Source organism: Gracilinanus agilis, chromosome 2 (assembly GCF_016433145.1).
Source record: "Gracilinanus agilis isolate LMUSP501 chromosome 2, AgileGrace, whole genome shotgun sequence".
NCBI classification, from domain to species: Eukaryota; Metazoa; Chordata; class Mammalia; order Didelphimorphia; family Didelphidae; genus Gracilinanus; species Gracilinanus agilis.
The window spans coordinates 426924126-426947522 of NC_058131.1; the positions used below are offsets into that span (position 1 = coordinate 426924126).

The following is a 23397-nucleotide window of genomic DNA, read 5'->3' on the forward strand; positions in this document are numbered from 1 at the left end:
TTGTCTCTTCTAGACCGGTTTTCTTGGTCTGTCACTCTCTCATTGAGATATTTCATATTTCCTTCTATTTTTTCAGTCTTTTGACTTTGTTTTATTTGTTCTTGTTGTCTTGAGAGATCATTAGCTTCTAATTGCTCGATTCTAGCCTTTAGGGACTGGTTTTCGGCTATAATCTTTTGGTTTTCCTTTTCAATCTGGTCATTTCTGGTGTTCAATTTGCTTCTCAGTTCATTTGATTTCTGAGCCTCACTTTCCAATTGCAAGATTCTACCTTTTAAACTGTTATTTTCTTGCCAGATCTCTTCCATTTTCCTCAAAATCTGTTTTGAACTCTTCCATAGCTTGTGAGGAGTTTTCCTTATTTGAGGAGGGTCCGGATGCTTGTTTGTTCTCCTCCTCTGTTTGCTCGGTTGTCTGGATTTTCTCTGTGTAAAAGCTGTCGAGTGTTAAAGACTTCTTTTTCTTGTTATTATTCTTTCTCTTCTGAACTTCCTGAGACTGAGTAGCCATCGTTAGCCCAGCAGCTTCTCAGATTTATCCTCGCGCTCAGTGTCTGTCCACGATCTATTGGCTCCTGAGGTCTGAGTTCTGGTTTTTTCCAAGGTCAAGCCCCCTGGTGGGCCCCCTTGCTTGATCCTCTGCCGGAGGTTTCTTTACAAGTCTCAAGGCGCTGCTTCCACAGTCGTATACCCGTCCACACTGGTTCCCCACTTAGGCTTTAGTTCCTGGCTGTGTCTGCCTCCACCCACGCCTACGCAGTGCCTGCGCTCTGCTCAGCCTGTGCTCTGCGCCCTGCGTCCTGCTCCCGCGCTCAGATTTTGCCTGCGTTTTTTGGCTTAATGGGGTCCTAAGTCTTGCTGCTCTCAGGAACAGGTCCCGGAGCTGCCGTTGACTCGATGGGTGCCCCAAACTTGCTCTATTTCTTTTTAGCTGGCTTCGGAGCTATAGATGTGTGTGGAGGGGATGGGAGTGGGGTGGTTTCTCAGCCTGCGATTTCGTGAGGGCTGTTTCACCCCTTTATAGCATGGAAATGCCTTGATTCCATGTACCTTCCACGCTGTGCCCTGTTGTGGGGGTTCCTCCGTTCGTCTGGACTTGTTTTTATGTCCCCTTGAGGAGTTTTGTGTGTTTCGGTCAGGAGAGGTTAAGAGCTGCTTCTTACTCTGCCGCCATCTTAACCCGGAACTCTCAGTTACATTTAATCTTAAAAAATTTTTAAAAAGAATAACGAAATGAAACAAAACACAACTGAGTCTGTGGGTGCAATATTCCATCCCTATAGTCCCCTGCCTTTGCAAAGAATTGATTGCAAAAAAAAAATTTCGTTTTTTTCATCTCTTCCCTGGAGCCAAGATTGGTCATTATAATGAACAATATTCAATGCATTTGTTTGTTTTTTCTTTACATTTATACTGTTAAAAAATCAGTGTGATATTGTGGAAAAGAGTGCTGGAATAATAATAAATAATAACTCGTATTAAATAATTAATAATAGTAATAAATAATTTATAATGATAATTAAGGCTAACATTTACATAGCACTTTAAGGTTTGCAACATTCTTGACATAGACAATCCCAAAGATTTCTTTTCCCACTGATATTTTGTGTTTCTAGGAAAGTGTGCTTTCAGAGACCTCTTCTCCTTTGGGCTCTCAGAACCACTATTCATCTGAAGGCAACAGAGGGAAGTTAGATCTCTCTTTGCCTCAGAAAACCTTACACAGTGTGGCTCTAACTCTTTTCTATACACTATGGCACCTTCTTGGAGTGTCCTCATCACTGCAGGTACAGAACAATGTTTCATGTTCATTCAGGATTTAGGTACACTGGCATAGCATGGAGAAGATGGGAGCTTCTCCCCAAAGCCCAAGGTGTTCTTTCAAGGTAACAGAATAGCACAGGGACCCCCTTCAGGTTGGGCCTACTTTCCTCTTTGGAGGTTGAGGCCTGAAGAGGCCATGCCCACTTTTGGTTAAATAGTTACCATATTAGAGGGCTTTTTTTTTTTTTTTTTTTTTTTTGGCTTATCCTCACTCTCCTCGTTCATTAACCCTACTTTTTTTTTTTTTAAACCCTTACTTTCCGTCTTAGAACCAATACTATAAGGCAGAAGAGTGGTAAGGGCTAGGCAATGGAGATTGAGTGGCTTGCCTGGGGTCACACAGCTAGGAAATGTTTAAGGCCAGATTTGAACCAAGGACCTCCCATCTCTAGGCCCGACTCTCAATCCACTCAGCCCCCCACATTAACCCTACTTCTAATCTCTTTTCTCTTACTTTTTTATTCAATCTCAGTTAAATAGTTAACTCTGTGGTCAGCCATTTCAGTGACAGACTCACAACCCCTCAAATATTATTTTCCCCCTTTACCCTCTTGCTCTGCCAGTCTCAAACTTTTAGCACTGTAAAATATCTCTTCTCTCTTGAGCCATTAACCTCAAACCACCCTGAATTTGTCCACAATTGAAATTCAGCTGACATTGATTCAAAACTCACTATACGCAGAACACTGTCCCACAGCACAACTTTAACCAGGTTCAAGTTACCAGTTTACCCGCTCTCTGATTCTATTACACATCATAGAACTATGGCAATCTTTCTCTTCTTTTTTCATTACCCTGGCTGCCTCCATTTCCCCATTGTTAGATGACCTTGCCTCCCACTATACTGAAAAGTTCAAGGCTATTCAATGAGATCCCTCTTCTTATCTTAAAAATCTGTGTTCAATCAATCATTGAGGATTCATCTTCCTAGCACCTAGTCCAATGTCTAGAATATGGTTACTTTTATAAAGACAGGAAAGGAACAGCCCCTGCCCTCAGAGAGAACTGACAGTTCATTGGGAGGGAAATGTAGATGTCTTCAGTTATATTCGTGTTCTGTAATGACTCTGAAGAACAAATGACTCTTCTTTAGTTTAAGATTAATCATTTTTTCACTTTAGCACCTTTAATCTCTCCTTCTCAGATTACAAACATGCTCACTTCTCTGCTATCCTAAAAACAAAAAAAAAGCCTCCTTTCTACTCAATTGTTGCTTCAACTCCAATCCCATCCGTCTTACTTTTTACTGAAAAACTGCTTGAATTAAATTTAACAACCATCTGTTAAATGTCTACTATATGCCAGGTACTACAGACACAAAGATAAAAATTGAACCATTCCTGCATTCAAGAAGTTTACATTCTATTATGGTGGTGTTGGGGGGAGGTCAGGGTAGGGAATAAGGTACAGAGATAAGTTGTACAAAACATATATTTCAGTTATTTTTCAGTTGCATCATACTCTTGACTCTATTTGGGGTTTTCTTGGTAGAGATTCTAGAGTGGCTTGCTAATTCCTTCTCTAGCTCAATTTACAGATGAGGAAACTGAGGCAAATCGGGTTAAATGACTTGCCCTGGATCATACAGCTAGTAAATATCTGAGGTCAAATTTGAACTCAGGTACTCAAAGGTGCCACCTAGCTGCCCCAACAAATATATACAGAAAGTGAAGTACTTTTGGGGGAGGTGAAGTAAAGGAATGGCCTCACAAAGGAGCTGGGATTTGAGCTGAGCTTTAAAGCTAGGAATTCCAAGAGGTGGAAGTGAAAGTGGAACATTTCTGGCAAGGGGGTAAGGGAGTCAGGACAGAGTTGAAATAGGGTCAGGAGATGGAGAATGGCAATTTGGCCAATTTGGCTTGAACAAAGAGTGCATGACGGGCGTAATGGGATGGAAATCTAAACAAGTTGGTTAGAGCCACATTGTGAAGGACAAAGCAGCTTAGATGCCAAAAATTAACTGGAATGGGGACTTGACTTGTGATTTCATGTTTACTGGGAACTCTAAGATAAGGAAACTCCATCTACCGATGAAGATCAGCACCTTCTTTGTAACTTGACCTTTCAGAGATTCAAGCAAATCTGAGAGTAAAAGTAGTTTACTTGGGTCCCAGGATCAGTGTTGAAAAGGACTTGAACGTTCTTCCTGGCTTTGAGACTGGTGCTTTTTACCTACTGAGCTTTACTACCTCTCTAGTATTTTGTCTTAGAGGCAATAAGGAACCACTAAAGCTTTTGTGACATGGTAGAAATATGTTGATTTCCCCCCTTATTCAAAGTCAGTCTTTTTTTTTATAAATTTAGATGTGGAATTTAGTTTCATAAATATTGAAAATGAATATTTTTATTTTTAATGGAATATCTTTTTTGCTTGTTTTTATTTTTTGCATAATATTTCTTGATTATTCTCCTAATGCTTTGTGGTTTGATTTCTGTTCTTTCTAGTATCATTATTCCCACTTGTGTTTTCCATGTTTTAGCAATAGCATGGCAATTTTTAGACTATTCTTTGAGTATAAATCTTCCTGGATTTATGTTTAAAATATTAAATAGCACATTGTAAGAGTCCACTTAATATATTCTACAACCAGTTTCTTTTTAGTAGAAAGTAAATACTTATGATGTTTTTTGCTACAATTGTTAGATTTGTCCTTTACTTTTGACTCAAATATTATTCAATTTATTTGAGTGCATATAATCTCTTTTCTTAGTGTTATTAAACCAAAACTATAAACGCTATTTTACACAAAATTTCTTTTTCACATACTTTTAACTATGATAGATTTCCTTTTCTCTGGCTTTCCCCCTTATCAAAGACAAGTAAATCAGTTTGAGATTACTTGCCTTCATACATACATCACCTTTCCCCTCTTTTTCCTTTCTGAAACATTGAGTGGACTAAGTAGTACAATATTCTGAAGGTTTCCACATTATCGAATAGTTCTCTTAATTTGAGAAGTATGAATTATTTAAAATTCTTATATATTTTGGATTTAAGTCTTGGTTTTTATTCAAAGAATTCCTTGGAATGTATATATCTGTATAAAATGTTTTAAGTTCCGAGCCTTCTCATATATTGCCCTATCTAATATACCAAATTTTGCTTTAGAAATAATTTGGGGTCCATGACTGTTGAGTCTTCATTTTGTAAATGTCATATTCTAATTTCTTGATAGTGCCGCGACTTTCTTGAGAAATCCATTGTAATCATATTACTTGGTATGCCTTTTTTTATGTCTTCTTTTAGGCTTCTGGTTTTTTTTTTTTTGTTTTTTTTTGGTCATTGTAACATTGGAATTTAACTATAACATTAGAAGAATTAAATCTTAAATTTGTCCAGGTCAGGATCTAGCGAATTCTCTCTCTTTCTATACTATAACTTGTTTCTGTTAAATCTGTAGGGTTTTCTTGAATTTCTCAAATATAATTGTATTCTTTTGTTTATCTAAATTCTTGGATTGTTCCTCTGGTCTCTATGTCTTGGCCAAATTTGTCACTTGAATCAACATGTTTTCTGTTCTTTTCCATAATCTTTTCTTGGCTTGTTTTTCTACTTGGCCTACATAGTCTTCTATTCTTTATTTCATATCTAAGTCTGTTAGTTATTTCAGTTGTTTTCCTTTCAGGATGTCAAATAAATTCTCTCTGGTTGCATTTTTTTCCCTCACTATTTTCTCCTGATATATTTTTTAAAAGCATCTTTTAATGCTAGTTTTAGTTGTTCCTGAATTTGAAAATTTCTACAAATTGCTTTCTTTGTTCTCTTGACTTTTATAAGTGTTAAATATTGCTTAAATTCTTTAATGTCATTTATTCAATTTGAGAATATCACCTGGGATATCTTGTATCCTTTATTTTTCAATAAATCACTATTTATATCAATAAATTTAAATCAATATTTATATTTGTATTAATAATGTATCACTATTTTGGCTACTTTGTAGAGTTTTTAAAAATTATATCAGAACTTTTTTCACTTTGCTTTTTATTTTGATAGATTTTTAATATGTCATATGGACTTTGTAGTTTTCCTTTTTTCTGGGGTTTCTTTTGTTCTTTAAAGAGTTTGTGAATAGTTTGATTTCCTCAGAACCAATCACTCATGATGCCAGCTTGCAAGAGAAGTCCCGTCCTCCTACTTCTCATTGTCTCTTTTTTTTTTCTACTTTCTTCATAATCTTGTTTCTCAAACCTTAAGGTCCTTAGCCTTTTTCTCTTTTTCTCCACTTTTATTTAGTGACCTTATCCAATCATACAGTTTTACTTATCACTTCCATGAAAATGTCTAACAAATCTATATATCTAGTTCTGCTAAAGCAGTATATTCTAAGGAGTAAATGAGCTATAAGATCAAAAAATGTTTTAAAATTTCATAAGAGGGGGAGAGCACTATGGGTTGATCAAAAAATGTTTCCCAGAAGACATAGAAATTGATTTGAGAGGGACGTTTCACATAGGTAAAGGCCACCATTTTTGATTGTCTCAGACATATCCAGTAAATGTGCAATAATTAATCACTGATTTGTTATCTTTCTCTCTTCTTCTCTCACTATATGGGAAGATTTTATTGCCAATTTCACCATACAGCGCCAGTTATTCCCCACAGAAGAGGATGAAACAGGGGCAGCCATAGCATTAATGCGCCTTCAAGACACATATAAACTGGATCCTGACACTATTTCCAAGGGGGATCTTCCAGGTAATGGTTCTGAATTTCCTGTGTTCAGCATTTCTTTGAAAAATAGTTTTTCTCTAATCAATAATTATTCAGAGCATTTTTTCATATAGTTATATATAGCTTTGATATCTTTATCCAAAAACTTCATATTTTTAAAAAATGGAAACATTAATACACTGTTGATGGAACTATGAACTGATCCAACCATTTCGGTGAACAATCTGGAATTATGCTCAAAGAGTTATAAACTATATATACCTTTTGATCTAATAATACCACTATTAGATTTATTTCCTAAAGTGACCAGGGTAAAAGGAAAAGAACTTCTATATTCTAAAATATTTATAGCATTTCTCTTTGTGGTGGCAAAGAATGAAAATTGAAAGGATGCCCTGCAGATGGGGAATGACTAAACAAGTTATGGCATGTGTTGGAATACTACTGTGCTATTAGAAATGATGAACAGGCTAATTTTAAAAAAATGGAAAAACCTACATAAAATTATGAAGAGTGAAACTAGCAGAACCAAGAGAACATTATATACAGCAACAGAAATATTGTTTGAAGAATGACTTTGTGTGTGTCTAATGCCACAGAAAGAACTGATAAGTAGAAATGAAGCAAGACATAATTTTATATATATTGGTCAAATGATGCCTTTTCTAATGGGGATGGGGAAGAAAGGAGTTAACTAGGTATTTTAATGTAATAAATAAATTTTAAATTTTAAAAAGGCAGCTTCTGACTCTTGGTTCACTACCTTTTCTCTTGCCCCAGGGAGCACCCCATTAACTGATAGAGCTTCAGGGTCTCTCTGCAGTGCCTAGAAGGAGGTAGTCTCTTTTGTCTTAGAACCACTCTTGGTATATTGACTCCTGAGTTTTGGGAATGGTACCTTCCCTCTGTGCTCTGGCGCTCACTGCTCTTCTTGCCCTCCAGGTACCAAATACCGGACCACATTGAATGCAGATGACACTTTTGGCATGGGTAAGATAGCCTACAATGGTGGGGACTATTACCACACAGTCCTGTGGATGCAGCAGGCGCTGAAACAGCACGACGCTGGTGAGGATGCTACCACATCTAAAGTTGAAATCTTGGATTACCTCAGCTATGCTGTCTTTCAGCTTGGAGACATTCACAGGGCTGTGGAACTCACCCGACGTTTGATTTCTCTTGGTAATTTACTGTGGTGTGTTCTCAGAAGTGAGGGAGAAGTGACTGGGCCATCCACACAGTTTTTCTCCAAAGCATCATGTGGAAACTAGACACAGCACAGGGTCAGATCAGACTTTGATGCATATTTCAGACTGACCCCGTAGCACAGCATAAGATGATCTTGTCAGTCCAGTGACATTTTTTTTAACCCTTACTTTCCATCTTAGAATGAATACTGTGTATTGATTCTAAGGCAGAAGAATGGTAAGGGCTAGGCAGTGGGGGTGAAGTGACTAGGATAGAAGAGAAGGACTAAAATTAACAGCTAGGAAGTGTCCAAGGCCAGATTGGAACCCAGAACTTCCCTTCTCTAGGCTTGGTCTGCCCTCCAGTGACACTTTAACTTCTGACCTTGGCTACAGACTGATGTCTGTCTGACTCCTTTAATCCTGGTCAGAAACTGAGTCCTAATTCTAGCCATATCTGCTATTCAGTTGCCTACTTTGCAGCCAGAAAAAATACATAATGTGGTACATTATTGTTAATGTAGGCATACTGAGAAACTGAAATTGTCCCATGTGTTATAAGGAATAACAATGTGAGTGACAAGATCCCTTTTTTCAAGGGGCAATTGCAATTTAAACACAAATTTATTAGATGTCTGCTTTGTGCCTATACACTGAGGGTATAAGGGCAAAAATAAAGCAATTCCTGCCCCCAAGAAGCTCATGCAATATTGGAGTGAAGCTGAGACCACTGAGTAGACCTGAGAGTGACAGCAAGAGAGATAATGCTATTTCTATGGGTACTTCCAAAGGCTTTTTCTTTGTTTTTCTTTTGTTTTTGTTCCTTTCACCATCTGTGTCCTGATGAGGGAAGTACTCCTGATGGTGAAATAGTAAAACTCATTTCTAGCACTTTAAGGTATGCAAACCTCTCTAATGGAGGGGTTTGGGAGCTGAAGAGTCAAGAGGTTGGATAGTGAAACAGCTGACTCTTCCATCACAATGCTGCCCACTGCCCTTCAGGGGAGGAGCCCTGTGGGCAGAGGGAACTGTCTGCCCCTCTGGTGCTGACACAGGGAGCAGCTGCCGCCATTCCAGTGTGGAATACCTGTGTGTTGGTTCCGCAGGATTTGGGTCACGTCTTAGACTAGGTTGGGTACAGCAGGGCCCTGGAAAGTTGGAAAGTTTCTGCCAAAGGAGTTTCTCTAGATGGTTATCTTAGACATCTGTGGTTTCCTTGTCCTCTTAAATTTCTCTCCTTTTTCTAGACCCTAATCATGAAAGAGCTGGGGGGAATCTGCGGTACTTTGAGAAGCTAATAGAGGAAGAAAGGCTAGGAAAGACGTTAAATAAGACTTCAGAGACTGAACCAGCAACACAGGGAGTCATCTATCAGAGGCCTTCAGACTACCTGCCTGAAAGAGAAGTCTATGAGGCCCTCTGTCGAGGGGAAGGCATTAAACTGGTGAGACCAAACAATAGAATCAAAGGAGCTGAGAGCTGGAAGGGACCTTGGGGGAAAAAATGCCCTTTTGTTACAGAGGAGGAGTCTGAGGCCTAGAGAAATTATGGGACTTGCCCCAGGTCATACAACTAGAGCTAGAACTAAAATCCAGATCTTTCTATTCCTAGTTGGTATTTTTCCCTCTCTGTACCATAATCTAAGACTGAACCTACCATACCACCTACATGTTGCTATTCTGAGATCTCAGAGTACATTTACTACTGGCCTTTTCTTTCTTTCTATAAATGATAAGTACAGACAATTCCTTTTCCCTTGGGCATTTTTCTATCACTATTTTTATAATGAAATGAGCTTGCAAATAAACATATAATATGTAACAGCCACCAAATTTGGATGTGGCAATCTTCTTGCTAGGAAGTCTATCATTACTTAAATTAATGCAACTGGAGTTTACTTTTGTTCACAGGATCATATATTTAGAAAGAGAAGGGTCATTAGAAGTCATTTAGTTGGGCAGCTAGGTGGTTCAGTGGATAGAGCACTAGGCCTGGAGTCAAGAGGACCTGGGTTCACTTCCTAGCTGTGTGACCCTGGACAAATCACTTAACCTCAGTTGCTTAGTCCTTAATATTCTTCTGTCTTGGAACCAATACTTAATATTGAGTCTAAAACAGAAGGTGAAGGTTTAACAAAAACAAGTCATTTAGACCATATAAATAAGGAAACTGAGGCCCAGAAATATTTTTACATTGATACAGGAGTTAAGTAGGATTCGAACAAAGGTCTTCTGACTCCAAATCCAGTGTTTTTTTCCTTTGTTTGACTCTCTCAGTTATCTCTACATAAACTCTTTGACCCATTTCTAGGACTAATATGCTTCCTGAGGCTGTAACATCACTGGAATGGTATATTTAGAAAAAGAAACTCCCTTGTATAATAGCCAGCAAACTGTTGAATTGCTTGTGTCTGAAATTGATTGCCACAAATTTATGCTCTCAATTGTTTGGAGGCATTCCTCTGTATTCTCTAGGCTTGTCCTGAGAGAAAATTATTTTGTATTAAAAGTAAGTGAACTGTTAAAAACTATACTTACATCTTATATAAATCATAATCATATCTTGCCCAGGCAAGGCTAATTGAGGTAATTGTTAAGACTTCAGAGAGACCTGGGGATCCATCTCCTGCTCTGAAAAGCCAGACTGGGATAAATCTGTAGGTTTTTCTATCTGGAATACCCATTAGTTCTTTTTTTTTTTTTAACAGCAATGAAAGGTTAAATTTTGGGTAGGAGTTTGACAAATGTATGGTAAAACACAAAACACTTAGTTTATTTTAAGGAGAAGTTTAAATAGGAAATAGGAGCAGAGAACATGAGAATATTACTGTAATATCTTGTAACTATACCTAAAACCCCAATCCTAACTAAAATTTCTAAAAAATCCTAATCTAACTACCTTCAAGGGCAGGTTCTTCTGCTGGGGCCAGGCCTGGGCTTACCAAACAGTCTATCTGAGAATTTATTCACTATCTAACTACCTATCTAAGCTAATCAATAAGCATTAATCAAGCTCCAACCCCCTTAAATCCATTTTCTCTATCTCAACTGACAGTTGGTCCAACTGCCAGGCTGACTGAGACAAAGACAAACAGAGCTCCTGCTCACTAGGAAACTCCAGAGGCAAAAAGCCTCCTTCCAGCTGCTCTTTCCCTTATATAACTACTTCATCTCCTAGGTAACAGAATCTTCAGATCTCTTATACAGAAGCCTAATAGTTAAGAGGCTCTTACTGAGAAATCTTTCTGTTCCTTTGCCTCTTAAAGAGACAGAGCAAGAGATTAAGAAAACTCTTTTAACACAATTGAATTCCATTGGCACAAGTTGGAGGGTCATTTAGAGCAGAGGCTCAACCATGGGAGGAGTCTGTTGGCTGGCCAAACCTCACTCAACATAGTACTTGTTTCTCTATGCCTTCCACAGACACCTCGGAGAAGGAAGAGACTTTTCTGTAGATACCACGATAGCAATAAGACACCCCAACTGCTGATTGCACCCTTTAAGGAGGAAGACGAGTGGGATAGCCCACACATTGTGAGATACTACGATGTCTTGTCAGATGAGGAGATTGAGAAGATAAAGGAAATTGCCAAGCCTAAAGTAAGTTCTCTGGCTCTCCCTGATTCCTCCTCTTTGTTCCTAAGGTCTTTTCCTCATGATACCATTAAGTACCTCCATGTGAGGTTAAATTAATATCTAAGGAAACTTGACAAAAAAAAATTAAAATATTTTTATTTGCTTCTCCTCGAACCCTTGTTGATTATAATTTTTTATTGCATTATAATCTGAAAAAGTTGCATTTATTATTTTTGCTTTTCAGCATTTGGTTGTGAAGTTTTTATGCTCTAAGACAGTGATGGTGAACCTTTTAGAGATCAATTAACCAAAGTGCACCCTCATGTGCATGTGAGCCACCCCCTTGCCCCAGATAGGGGAGGGAAGAAGTACTTCCATTGGGCTACTGGGCAGAGGGGCAAGTGAAGTGAGAAATGTCCTCAGACACAGTGGAGAGGAAGAAGGGATCAGCCCCCTCAAGCATGTGTGCCATAGGTTTGCCAACACAGCCCTAGTACATGGTCAATCTTTGTATATGTACCATGTGCTGCTGAAAAGAAGGTATATTCCTTTATATTCCTATTCAGATAGCTATTAAATCTAACTTTTCTAAAATTTCATTCACTTTAAAATATTTTTAAAAAGTAAATGTTTTATGAAAAACTTAAGAAGTTGTTGTGGTATGGTGAATAGAAAAATGGTTTTAGTCCTCCCTATGACACTAACATGTGGAGTGACCATAGAGAAATCACTTAACCTTTCAGGGTCCCGGGCCGCTCTCTAGGCCTACAAGATGTGGAGAAGACACTGATTTACATTAGTAGATGGAGTTTCTTCACTGAGAATTTCCTTTAATTAATTAAATAACAGATTCAAAAAAGGAGAGAAAACATTAAAAACATCAAATATCATTTCAGCTAAGTTTGCATAGTAATTATATGCATTTTATTTCATTTATTTAAATGAAACATAAGTTCTTAGCAGGGGATGAGAGACTGGATTCATTCCCCTCTACCCCATAAATCAACAACTTGCTTTCCAGAACAACCCAGAGATTGAAAAAAAAAGTTTCTGTTTGCCTATATACCAATATACTAGAGACAGAGTAGGCTGAATTCTCCTTCTATTTGATCTGGAAAATTGGACTCATGGGTCCCAACCTGAGCTTTGGGAAAGTGTTTTGTAACAGACACACTCGGCATGAATCCCACTTATTCATGTGTTGAGACATAGTTATTGCCAAGGTGCTGTGCCAAGAGGGCCCAGTGGGATAGTCCTGTGAATGGATGATGGTCCTGCAAGAATCAGAGAGTGGGAAGGCCAGTCACTTGGTCCTCCTTCTAAGGCATTTAACCCACAACCTTTGTAAACAGCTCCTGGAAAGGAGAGCGATGAACTCACGTCTCTGGGGCTGTGAGTTATATTTGGATATTTGGATTGTCCATGCAGCAAGTTTTCTTTGTGTGTTAGCCAGAAAACAGGTCCCCGTCTGCTAAAAGAATCACTCCCTGGTCAACCTGGATGTGTGCCCTACTATATTCTCACAAACAGATGAAATCCATCCCAGGGCCTGTGTGAAGCAAGCATGGAGAGAAATTCAAAAGATTGGTTTCATAGGGTGTTTCCCCTCAGGTCGAGGAATAAATTGGTGGCAAAAAAGGTCTATTTTTAACACCCACCGAGGATGTCTTTCACACTCTCACTTTTCCTTTCTTGAGGTTTGTTTTGGGAATTAGCAATGAGTTTCTGAGATTTCTTCCAGCTCTAACATCCTGTGTTTTGTCATTTATTTATACCCAGCTTCATGCTGTGTAATGGTGTAGCAACACAGAGGTCAAGTTTCCAGATTCTGCTGGGAATATTCTGAGAGTCATTGTGTGTGGGACTGTAGGACTGTGGGAGATTTCATTGGTATAAGGAACTATTTTGCATTTTATCAACTTAGAAAGTTGCCTGGGGCGCAGAGAAGTTAAGTAATAGCTAACACTGATAACAGCTAACACCTACATAGTTATATACTATGTGCCAGGCACTGAGAATTTTACAAATATTATCTCATTTGAGCCTCACCACAGCTTTGGGAGGTAGGTGGTATTATTACCCCCATTTAATAGTTGAGGAAACTGAGGCAGACAGAGATTAAATAACTTGTCTGAGTCATAGAGCTAGTAAGTGTCCCAGGCTAGATTTGAACTCAGGTCCTTCTGGACTCCAGGCCAGATAGGTGCTCTATCCATTGGGCCATCTAACTGCCTCCCACACCTTGGTTAAGTGACTTGCCTAAGGTCATATACCCAGTCTGTGTCAGAATCACGAATCAGGTCTTAAATTTGAATCTTCCTGACCCTGAGACTGGCACTCTTTCCAAAACAATGAAAAAACAGAAACACAACAAATAGAACTGGAATTTGTAATCTTAATAACTAGTTAGTAAACATTGGGCTAAGTGCTAGGGGTACAAAGAAAGGTAAAAGATAGCCTCTGCTCCTACCAAGCTTATAATTTATTGGAAAAACAACGGGCAACTATATAAATAAGCCATATACAGATTAAAACTGGAAATAATCAACAGAAGGAAGGCATTAGAATTAAGAGAAGTCGAGTGGGGGTGGGGGACACCACTGTGTGGCTTAGTGGGACTGAGAGTCAGGCCTAGAGACAGGAGGTCCTGGATTCAAATCTGACCTCAGATACTTTCTAGCTATGTGACCCTGGACAAGTCACTTAACCCTCATTGTGTAGTTCTTATGGCTCTTCTGCCTTGGAACCAATATACAGTATTGATTCTAAGACAGAAAGTAATGGTTTTTTGTTTGTTTGTTTTTAAGGAGAAGCCAAGAAAGGTTTCCTATAGAAGGTATGATTTTAATGGAATTTGAAGGGAGTGAAGAGGCAGAGATGCGAAGGGAGAGCATTCTAAGCAAGCAGTATAACCAGTAAAAATTCAGAGTGGACAGGTGGAGTTACCTTTTCAAGAAATAGCAAGGAGGCCAGTATCACTGGCTCGAAATATACTTGTGTGTGTGTGTGAGTGAAGGGGAGTGGGTGTAAGGTATAAGAAGACTGGAAAAGGTGGGGAGTTGAGGTTGTAAAGGGCTTTGAACAACAACCAGAGGATTTTGTATTTGATCTTGGGGATGATGGGAAGCCATAGGAGATTACTGAGTAGGTGGGTGACATGGTCAGGTCTGTGCTTTAAGGAAAGTACAGATTACTTGGCCCAAAGAAAGACCACTTTGATAGTTGAGTAACGGATAGACTGGAGTGGGGAGACTTGCAACTGGCAGATCCCCCAAAATCCTCTCTTTTGTTCAGGTAAGAGGTGATGAGGCCCTGCACCAGGGTGGTGGCCTTGCAGAGGAGATAAGGGGGAGTATAGGAGAGATGTTTGTTGCAAAGGTATAATCAACAGACATGGCACATGATTGATGAGGGGGGGAGGGTGGTAGTGGTAAGAAAGAGAGAGAGAGAATGAGATGTCAAGAATGGTATCTTGGTTTTGAGCCTGGGCTCATGGGGGGTTTCCTGTTAGATCAGGGACTAAACTAGTGGCAGTTAATCTGTTTTGTGTTTTTTTTTAACCCTTAATCTTGTGTCTTAGAATCAATACTGTATATTAGTTCCAGGGCAGAATGATAAAAGCTAGGCAAATGGGATCAAGTGATTTTCCCAAGGTCACACAGCTTAGAAATATCTGAGGCCCGTTTTCAACCTAGGACCTCCCATCTCTAGAACTGGCTCCCTCTATCCACTAAGCCACCTAGCTGCCCCTGATCATCTCTTTTTAACCCTTTAGAGGGATATCCTTAATGTTTTGACTTTTCACATATTATGTTTTATTTTCGGAACAAGCAGTGCATTTCTAGCTCTAACAACCTCCTGGACTTTGATCATTTGTGCCCAGCTTCATGCTGGGTGATGGTATGGAATTCTGCTTTGGCTGCTGCTACGTGAGATCAGAAACCTAAAACTGGAAAGACCTCATAGATCGTGTACACCAACTCCTTCCTTTCACTAATGAGAAGTCTAATATTAGTACTAACAGAATAATAATAATGAGAATTTGCTGATGAGAAGCCCCAGGGAATGGGTCACACGGATAGTATTGGAGAGTGGAACTTGAAGCTAGGACCTCAGACCCCAGCACCAGTGCTCCTTCTACCACAACAAGGCTTTCCTACGAATGCCAAAGGCTATGCCTGGGAGTAATTTACCCTCTGGAAGTCCTCTGCTCTCCAAGCTTCCGGTGCCTGAGTGCTAAGAATGTTATTGCTGGCTCAGTGAGCCAAGACATATCTTCCAATTACTCCACAGCAGTTGACTTTCAAGCCTGAGGCTACAGATACTTAGCCAGCTCTGAAACGGGACTGGTTGGTTACTAAGCTGGTAGGGAGGCTGGGCTTTGAAGTATCATCAGTAACACAGCCCAGCACTAGAAATAGCCCTGGCAGGGCTGGGCAGAACACTGTCTTCCTGTCTAGAAGTCAAAGATATTTGATCAGAACCAGGAAGGGGCTAGAAAGGTAAGGATGGTGGCAGGCAAGGCACCACCATTTTACAAGGACCAAGGCTGGGTAGGGACCTTGGAAGAGAGTTAGTAACTTAAGAGAAGCATTATTTTCCTTTCCCACATGAGTGACCAGGTAGAATATACAAGGAAGGGCAATAAGGGAGTGGAATATAATATATCAGTATGAAGAAAAATCTCCAGAACTGTATATGTCTTTGGCCACTGTCTTAAGCAGATTAATACTAAATCAGGAGTCCACTATGGTCTGAAGGGGCCTTCCCTATACTTGGGGAAGTAGAAGCTGGCCCACAGTGCCTGTATCTAAACCAGATATGACCAACATCAGTCTTGGACAGATAAAACTGTGCTACCCACGGAGGGACAGTTAGAAAGTGACTTCATTTGTTTACTTCATCTGTTTCTCATAATCTGCATTTGAGCTCATGAAAATCACACATAGGACCAGAGAAGCTATATCTTGTTTTTCTTATTTCTGTGATACAATGGGGGGACTATTTGTTGTTATCATTGCTATCTGCTGGCTGGTTGAGGTTGGAGTTGTTTCTTCTTTGGTTATTCCTGGAGGTTCTAGGCCACAGAAGATTCATACAAGACTTGGGGTAAATCATTTTCCATTCATCCTCATCCTTCTTTGTTTGTTTTAGCCTTGATTTCTCTTTCTTTTTGAATTCTTAGATGAAGTTAAGGACGAGTCTTTTTATATACAGCTTTTCTGTTTCCTTTGGGCTACCATGGAAGCCTGTGGTTTAGTTTTTGAGAAAGAATTTAGGTTTGTTCCTTACAAATAGCCATTTCTTTTTACATGGACATGAGTCATATTCCTAATTCTGGAGAAAGCATTCTGTTCCCTGTCCTCTGCCTGTCAGACTTTTAGGATCCAGCTGGCATCAGGGGATGGGGAGATGCAGTGTTTGAGTGAAATGACGACTATAGATTAACTTGGATTTAAGAAGAGAAAAATTTGCAAATGGAAAAAATAAGCCAGTTCTAGGAGTCAGAGAAGGGGTTTGGAGCCCATTGACAGTAACTTTTGGAATGGAGAGAAACTTATGTGAAAAGCTGTCTTGCAATGGGTAGATGTGTGAGGAGATGGGGGTTGGGAGTTATGGGTGAAGTTGTGCCTACTGAGTGGCCATCTGGTGAACTTGTGTAAAGAAAGGGAATAGGCCATGAAGGCCAACTCCTTCCCTCCCTTTTGCAGAGTCAGTTGCAAAGGGAAAAAGGATTGGATTTTTTTTGACATTTTATTGGTTGGTAATGCGGAGTCAGCAGGTGGATGAGGCTGGGGTATTCAGGAAAGAGTCAGTTATGGGAAGTTCTGTATACCTTCAGGAAGTATTGGCCAGCTTCAGATGAGGGCTACAAGTTTGGGTAGTTGGGCTGATCTCTTCCTGGGAACTTCTTTCCAGTTTTGACCACTCCATAGCTCCACTAGTGGAAGATGCCAAAGTCAAGCAAGAGCTAGGATGAATCTGAGCATCACTATGATGGGGCTTTCAAAAGAGTCCTCTATTCCCCTTTGGATCACAAACCTAAAGGGTATAGATGAAACTCTTCTGTTTTCTCATCCCTTTTTACTTTCCCTATAGTCATTTGAGTTTAGCCTTGTCCTCACCTTCTATCTCCTATTCCCTTACCTGGGGGTAGGATGTAATGATGGACATCCTTTCCAGATAAGAAAAGATTCCATCATTTAGAATGTAAGGAGGGCAGGGCCTTTCTTTTATTTTTATTTTTGAATTCCCAGCACTTAGCACAGTTCCTGGCACATATTGAGCACTTAAATGCTTTTTTAAATTGATTTTTTCAATTATATGTAAACACAATTTTGGACAATTGTTTTCTGTCATTTTGTGATTCGTATTCTATTTACTGCCTCAGGGAGGCATCCTTCCCCCTGCCTCCCTGAGGCAGTAAATAGTCTGATATAAGTTATATCAGTGTTTTCATGCAATGCATCTTTCATTTTTCCAGTGTCATGACTACATATTTCATCTACAATAAAAAACTCATGAAGGAAATAAAGTGAAGGGTAGCATGCTTTGATCTGCAATCAGATTCTAACAGTTCCTTCTTTAGCTGTGGATAGAGTCATTGTTTTTTAAAATCATGAATCCCTTGGGGAATAAATACTTTTTCTTTCATTCATTCATTCACTCATTCTCTTCCCCTGTAATTAGGAATACACCTAAGAACTCTGTTATGAAAATAGGCTGGTGCATCTTTTTTGTGGTTGAGGGGAAGAAGACTTCTTAATTCTGTCTTCTGTCTCTGCCTCTGGTCCCCCTTGGTGTGTGGTGGTATTGTGTGTGCCCTTGGCTTGGAAGTGTGGTGTGTCTCCTGGCTCCTTCTCCAAGTCAGGTTTGGGTTCTGTAAGCCTTCTTGCTGTTCTCTGAACTTGAGGTGCCATTTTCTGCCTCCATGGCCTTTGAATGCTGAGAATGCTCACTCTCCACACTACCAACCTCTTGGGATACCTGTTTCCCTCCCAGCTTCAGCTTTAAGTGCCAACCCTTTTAAGAGGCCTTTCCCAGTTATCCTAGGTGTTAAGTGTCTGTTCCCACCCTCCAAAATAAACATGTTTATTTTGCATATAATTTATATTTGCTTATCTATAGACATGCATCCCATGAAGGGAGGGACTTTATTACTTTTATATTTTTATGAAAATATATAACACTGTATACCAGCAGAGTGCCTGACACATAGAAGATGTTTAATAAATGATTTTGATTGACTAATTAGGGTGCTTTGAGACTGGAACTTCTTTACTTACTTTACTGTGTAAATCAGCCACATGGAGCAGAAGATTAGTAACCTTAGCTTTGTTGTATTATAGTGCAACCCAAATGTGGGAGGGGGCTGGTGACTAAGAGAAAGAAGAAAAACTCCTGATCCTCTGGTCCTACTCCCTACAGCTGTCAAGAGCCACAGTTCGTGACCCAAAGACAGGCCTCCTCACTGTGGTCGGCTATAGGATTTCCAAAAGGTAAGGAGCTTGGGCTCTCAATTCTAGATTTGGCCCTGGGGCATCCTGGTAGTTGGTTTAGAGTTTGCCTTGTCACTTTTCAATTATATCCCTTTCTTATCTTCCTCTGCCCCTGCTGCCTAATCTTCTGTGTGAGACCTGGCTCACATGGGATGTCAAGTCTGTGTGTATGTTTCTGTACTTGTGCAGTGAATTGTAAAGAGGCAAGGTTGTATGATGGAAAAAATGAAGGTTTTCAACTCTGTTTCCTCAACTTGGCATTTAAGCCCTTTTCAGTCTGGCAGTAGCCTACTTTCAAGGCTCATTTCACATTATTCCCCATCATATAGTCAGCACTTAAGCTAAGCTGACTTCCTTACCATTTTCCAACTCAGAATCCCATCTCCTTCCTCCATCTCTTTGCATAGTAGTTCTGAATGTCTGGATTGTATTCTTCTCCCTTTCCCTTCTTACATTAATTAGCTTTTATCAGGATTTAGTCTAAATGCCGTCTTTTGTATGAATCCTTTCCCCATCCCTTTAGATCAGGAATTCTTAACCTAGAATCTGTGAGCTTAAAAAAATATATATGTAATACATATAATATGCATTTTTATTTCATATGTTCATAAATATAAAATGTCATACATGGGCCAATATAATTGATTTCTTTTGCATTTCTATTTTTTATTTCATAATCCTATACATTTTATTTTATGAATTTAAAAACATTGAGTCCATCCATGGGCAACCAGCTGCCATAAAGCTCCATGACATCAAAAAGGCAAAGAACTGTTATAGTCATTAGTGCTTTCTCTCTCTACAAATTATCTGGAAGTTTCTTAGGGCCTGAAATCTTATACCCCCTAGTGGATTCTTTGAAGTTATAGATTATTTTTTGGTTTCGACTTTGTAACTGCTTGTGCTTTTCAAATAGTAGGCACTTAATAAATCCTTGCTGAATTTAATTGAGCTGAATTCTTACTATCTTTGTAACCCCTAGGCAAGTTGCCTAACCTCTGAGCCTCAGTTTCCTCATCTGTAAAATAAGAGAGTTGAATGAGATCACCTTTAAGGTCCCTTCTGCCTCTAAAATCTGTGACCCTAGGTTGTCGGTGGTGGTATGTTTATACATAGGATATGAAGTATTTTTGTATACCAGTTGTGGGGTGAGGCTATTGGTTTTGACATTCTGGGGTTGTGGGAGCTCACTGGTACTCCAATGCCAATATTCTGGTCCTAAGCCTTTCTTTTTCCATTTTCTGCTAAAACCTGCTGTCTTCCCTCCTGCCCCCTTCTTTCCCAAACTAGGCTATTCCAATGAATCCTTTAGTACCCACTGCATGCTCCTCTTCTCTATCTGTTCCCCATGCTTAGTTCATGGCTAAATGAAGATGATGACCCGATCATTGCCCAAGTGAACAGACGAATGCAGTACATCACAGGATTATCCACAAAGACAGCTGAGTTGCTACAGGTAGGGGTTGCATCTGGGGAGGGGAGGTGAAAGAGTAAGAGATTTGTCTCTGTAGGGTCTAGGGTAGCATCTCCAAGGGAATTAGGGGAGAGTTCTCTCTCTGGAGATGGTAAAAGATGTGGGGGAAAAAAAGAGGGTTGAGGAATCTCATTCAATAAATGTTTAAGTTGTTTTTTTTTTAATGTTTTAAGTTTTTGCTATGTGTCAGGCACCTTGTGAGAGGTCCTGAAAATATAAAATAAAATAACTCCTTCCTTCAATAAGCTTACATTTGAATGGGGGAAATAATGCATGCACATATACTCACATATAAAATATATACCAAGTGAAATCAACCTCTTTTCAATGAGAAAGGTTCTCATGGAGGTGGTTGAAATCATTGGGGTGGATGAAGTATCTTAGGAAATTGTGTAACATCAAAGGCTTTTAAATACCCTCAAACTGAGGAGCCAGGATGGGACTCTGATATTGGATGGAACTCCTTATCAAGCCACCAAAGTGACATTCTCAGCCTGGCCAGGCCTTGGGTTTTCCTTTGGTTCCTCTGTTGGTCAATCTCTTCTCATTTCCCAAACCAAATTGAGTCTTGTTTTTCGCCAAACTGAGGACTAAACAGAGATACTGCCCCGAAGGAATCCTCATTCTATTCTCCATTTGGGCCTCATTTGCTTGACCACATCCATGTTACTTCCTCCACAGGTTTCTAATTATGGAATGGGAGGACAGTATGAGCCACACTTTGACTTCTCCAGGGTAAGTTCCAAAACTTTGTACTGGCCTAATGGGTCCCCAGGGATGAGAGAATCTTGGTCCCCTAGTTTCCCAGGGACTTGAGCTTTGTATTATAGCTAAGCAAGAGGAGAAGAGTCCAGAATTTCCTGAAAACAGGACTATCTCTTGAGTTACACTGAATATAATAACTGAGTCCATAATGAGGTGGGACTCTGGGTGTCTAAATTAAAATACAGATTTTCTGATTCCAGACATCCCAGGAGCCTCAAGGATAAGTCCCTCTTAATGATAAGAGAAATATGATTCCATATTTCCTTCCCCACTGAGAAGATATATTTTTCTTGGCTTTCTTCCCTTTCTCCCTCCTTCCTCTGCCCCCTCCCTATACCTCTATGTGGGATTAATTCATGAATGTTAACCAGAGAATGCCCCCATTCTCCACTGCTTCTGTCTAGCTGTTCCTTTCCCTATGCTCATACATATATACATAGACACAAGTATATCTATATATTTTCACGTGTATATAAATACATATATGGTTTAATGTGTTTATATAAAAATATAATAAAGAACTTATATATTTGTATAAATATATATTCATAGGTTTTATTTATATGTATATACTAACAATATATTAATGTATATATCCATATGCTATATTTATATGAATATACTAATAATATATAAATGTTTAAATATATTTTGTATATATTTATATAAACATGTTAATAATATATTCATATGTTATATTTATATGAATATATGAAAAATATATTAATGTGTGCATTCATGATGCATTTACATGAATATGTTTGTAATGTATAAATGTATACATAAATATAAATAAAAATATAAAATATATCTATAAATTCTATATTGTATAGTTATATAAATATATTAAACCATATTTATGCAGATAGGCATACACACACATATTGGATCACCACCTTGTCAGGGCTTATTCCTGACCCTAGATTTCAATTTCAGCCATAAATAAACCTCCAAATAGGTTTCTTTTTCTCTCTCAGTGAAACCCTGTTAATTCCCAGATGATACCCTACTTCTTCTTCCCTGCCTCCCGACCCTTACCAAGTGTACTTCCCCTTATCTCTCCTCCCGTCCCATCTAGAAAAGCTAGTGGTGTCTCTTGCTGTGGCCTGCCCTGCACGGCTGATCGTGGTGGTCACATCCTGGGCTTCTGTGTGACCTCAGAGTCCTTCCCTTGGGTAGACTACCCTGTCCATCTGTGTTCCTAGGGTGGCAGTGTGGGGTCCCTGTATCTTCCTGGGCTTCTGGGTCCTCAGCAATGCTTGGCCCCTGGCTTTAGGGCATGCCCATGCCAGTTAGATCTGGGACCTCCATGCCCACTGGGCACAGCAGGTTGTTGGCTCTAGAGGTCTCCCTGACACCTTGTTGTCCCCACTCCCTGTCCCCCCTTCCCCTTGTGTAATGGGCAGGACTGATCATTCACTCAGGTGGAAGTTGTTGTCTGTTACAGCGGCCTTTTGACAGCGGCCTGAAAACGGAGGGGAATAGGTTAGCGACATTTCTAAACTATGTAAGTACTGGGCCTTGGCCCTCCTCTTCATTCTTACTTAATTTTTATAGAAAGGTGAGCCAGATCTTTTCAAGCATTTAGGGACGGGGAATCGTGTGGCCACATTCTTAAACTATGTGAGTATGACGTGTGCACGAAGCCAGCGCCACAGTGATCATATTCCAAGAACTCACGCTCCTCCCAGCTCTTACCTCCAGGGCTGGCACACAATACAGTCATTTTTCAGTTATCCACAGCTTACCTTGCATTGTCCTCCCCCCTAACCCCCACCCACACACCCTCTTTTTCAGGTGTCTGGAAGAGGAGAAAGAGGGGAAAGTGAAGGATAGTCACTTTTGGATTTTCCCATGTACAGATCATCCACTCATTTCTTTAAACCCAGATTGACTTCCCCAGATGGTTCTGAGCAACCTCTTCCACAGGATCAAAGAAGGAGACCCACTCTTTTTACAGATGAGAAACCTGACACACAGAGGGGAAATTACTCACTCAAAGTCACACTGGTAGTAAGCAGCAGAACCAGGTATTAAATCAGGCCCTTTGGCCCCCAATTCAGTAATAAGCATAAATGATAGCTAAAATTTGTGTAGCATTGTAAGATTTATAAAATGATGTCTATGGCTCATTTGGTCCTTTGAGATGGACGCTATTATTATCCCCATTTTATAGACGAGAAAACCAAAGTTGAGGGAGGTTAAATTGCTTGTCCAGGATCCCATAGCTAGTATGTATGAGGCAGGGTTTAAATCCTTGGGACTTTTCCTGATTTCCAAGTCCAGTACTCTACTCTGCCACCTCATTGCCTCTTGGGTACACATCAAATACTAAATGATTCAAACATCAGCCTGGGGAAGTAGAATAAGAAGGTCAGGTCCACTGCACCCTGTTCCAG

General features: G+C 39.6%; 1 protein-coding gene across 1 annotated transcript in view; it reads left to right on the plus strand.

The window, feature by feature from the left end:
* P4HA2 (prolyl 4-hydroxylase subunit alpha 2) overlaps positions 1 to 23397 on the plus strand; it is a 59154-nt gene that overhangs the window by 27280 nt on the left and 8477 nt on the right. The window contains exons 5-12 of the mRNA XM_044664674.1: positions 6385 to 6522; positions 7441 to 7680; positions 8933 to 9129; positions 11108 to 11284; positions 18689 to 18759; positions 20116 to 20215; positions 20915 to 20968; positions 22446 to 22505. Coding sequence (XP_044520609.1) covers positions 6385 to 6522; positions 7441 to 7680; positions 8933 to 9129; positions 11108 to 11284; positions 18689 to 18759; positions 20116 to 20215; positions 20915 to 20968; positions 22446 to 22505 — 1037 coding nt within the window. The remainder of the gene's footprint in view (positions 1 to 6384; positions 6523 to 7440; positions 7681 to 8932; positions 9130 to 11107; positions 11285 to 18688; positions 18760 to 20115; positions 20216 to 20914; positions 20969 to 22445; positions 22506 to 23397) is intronic.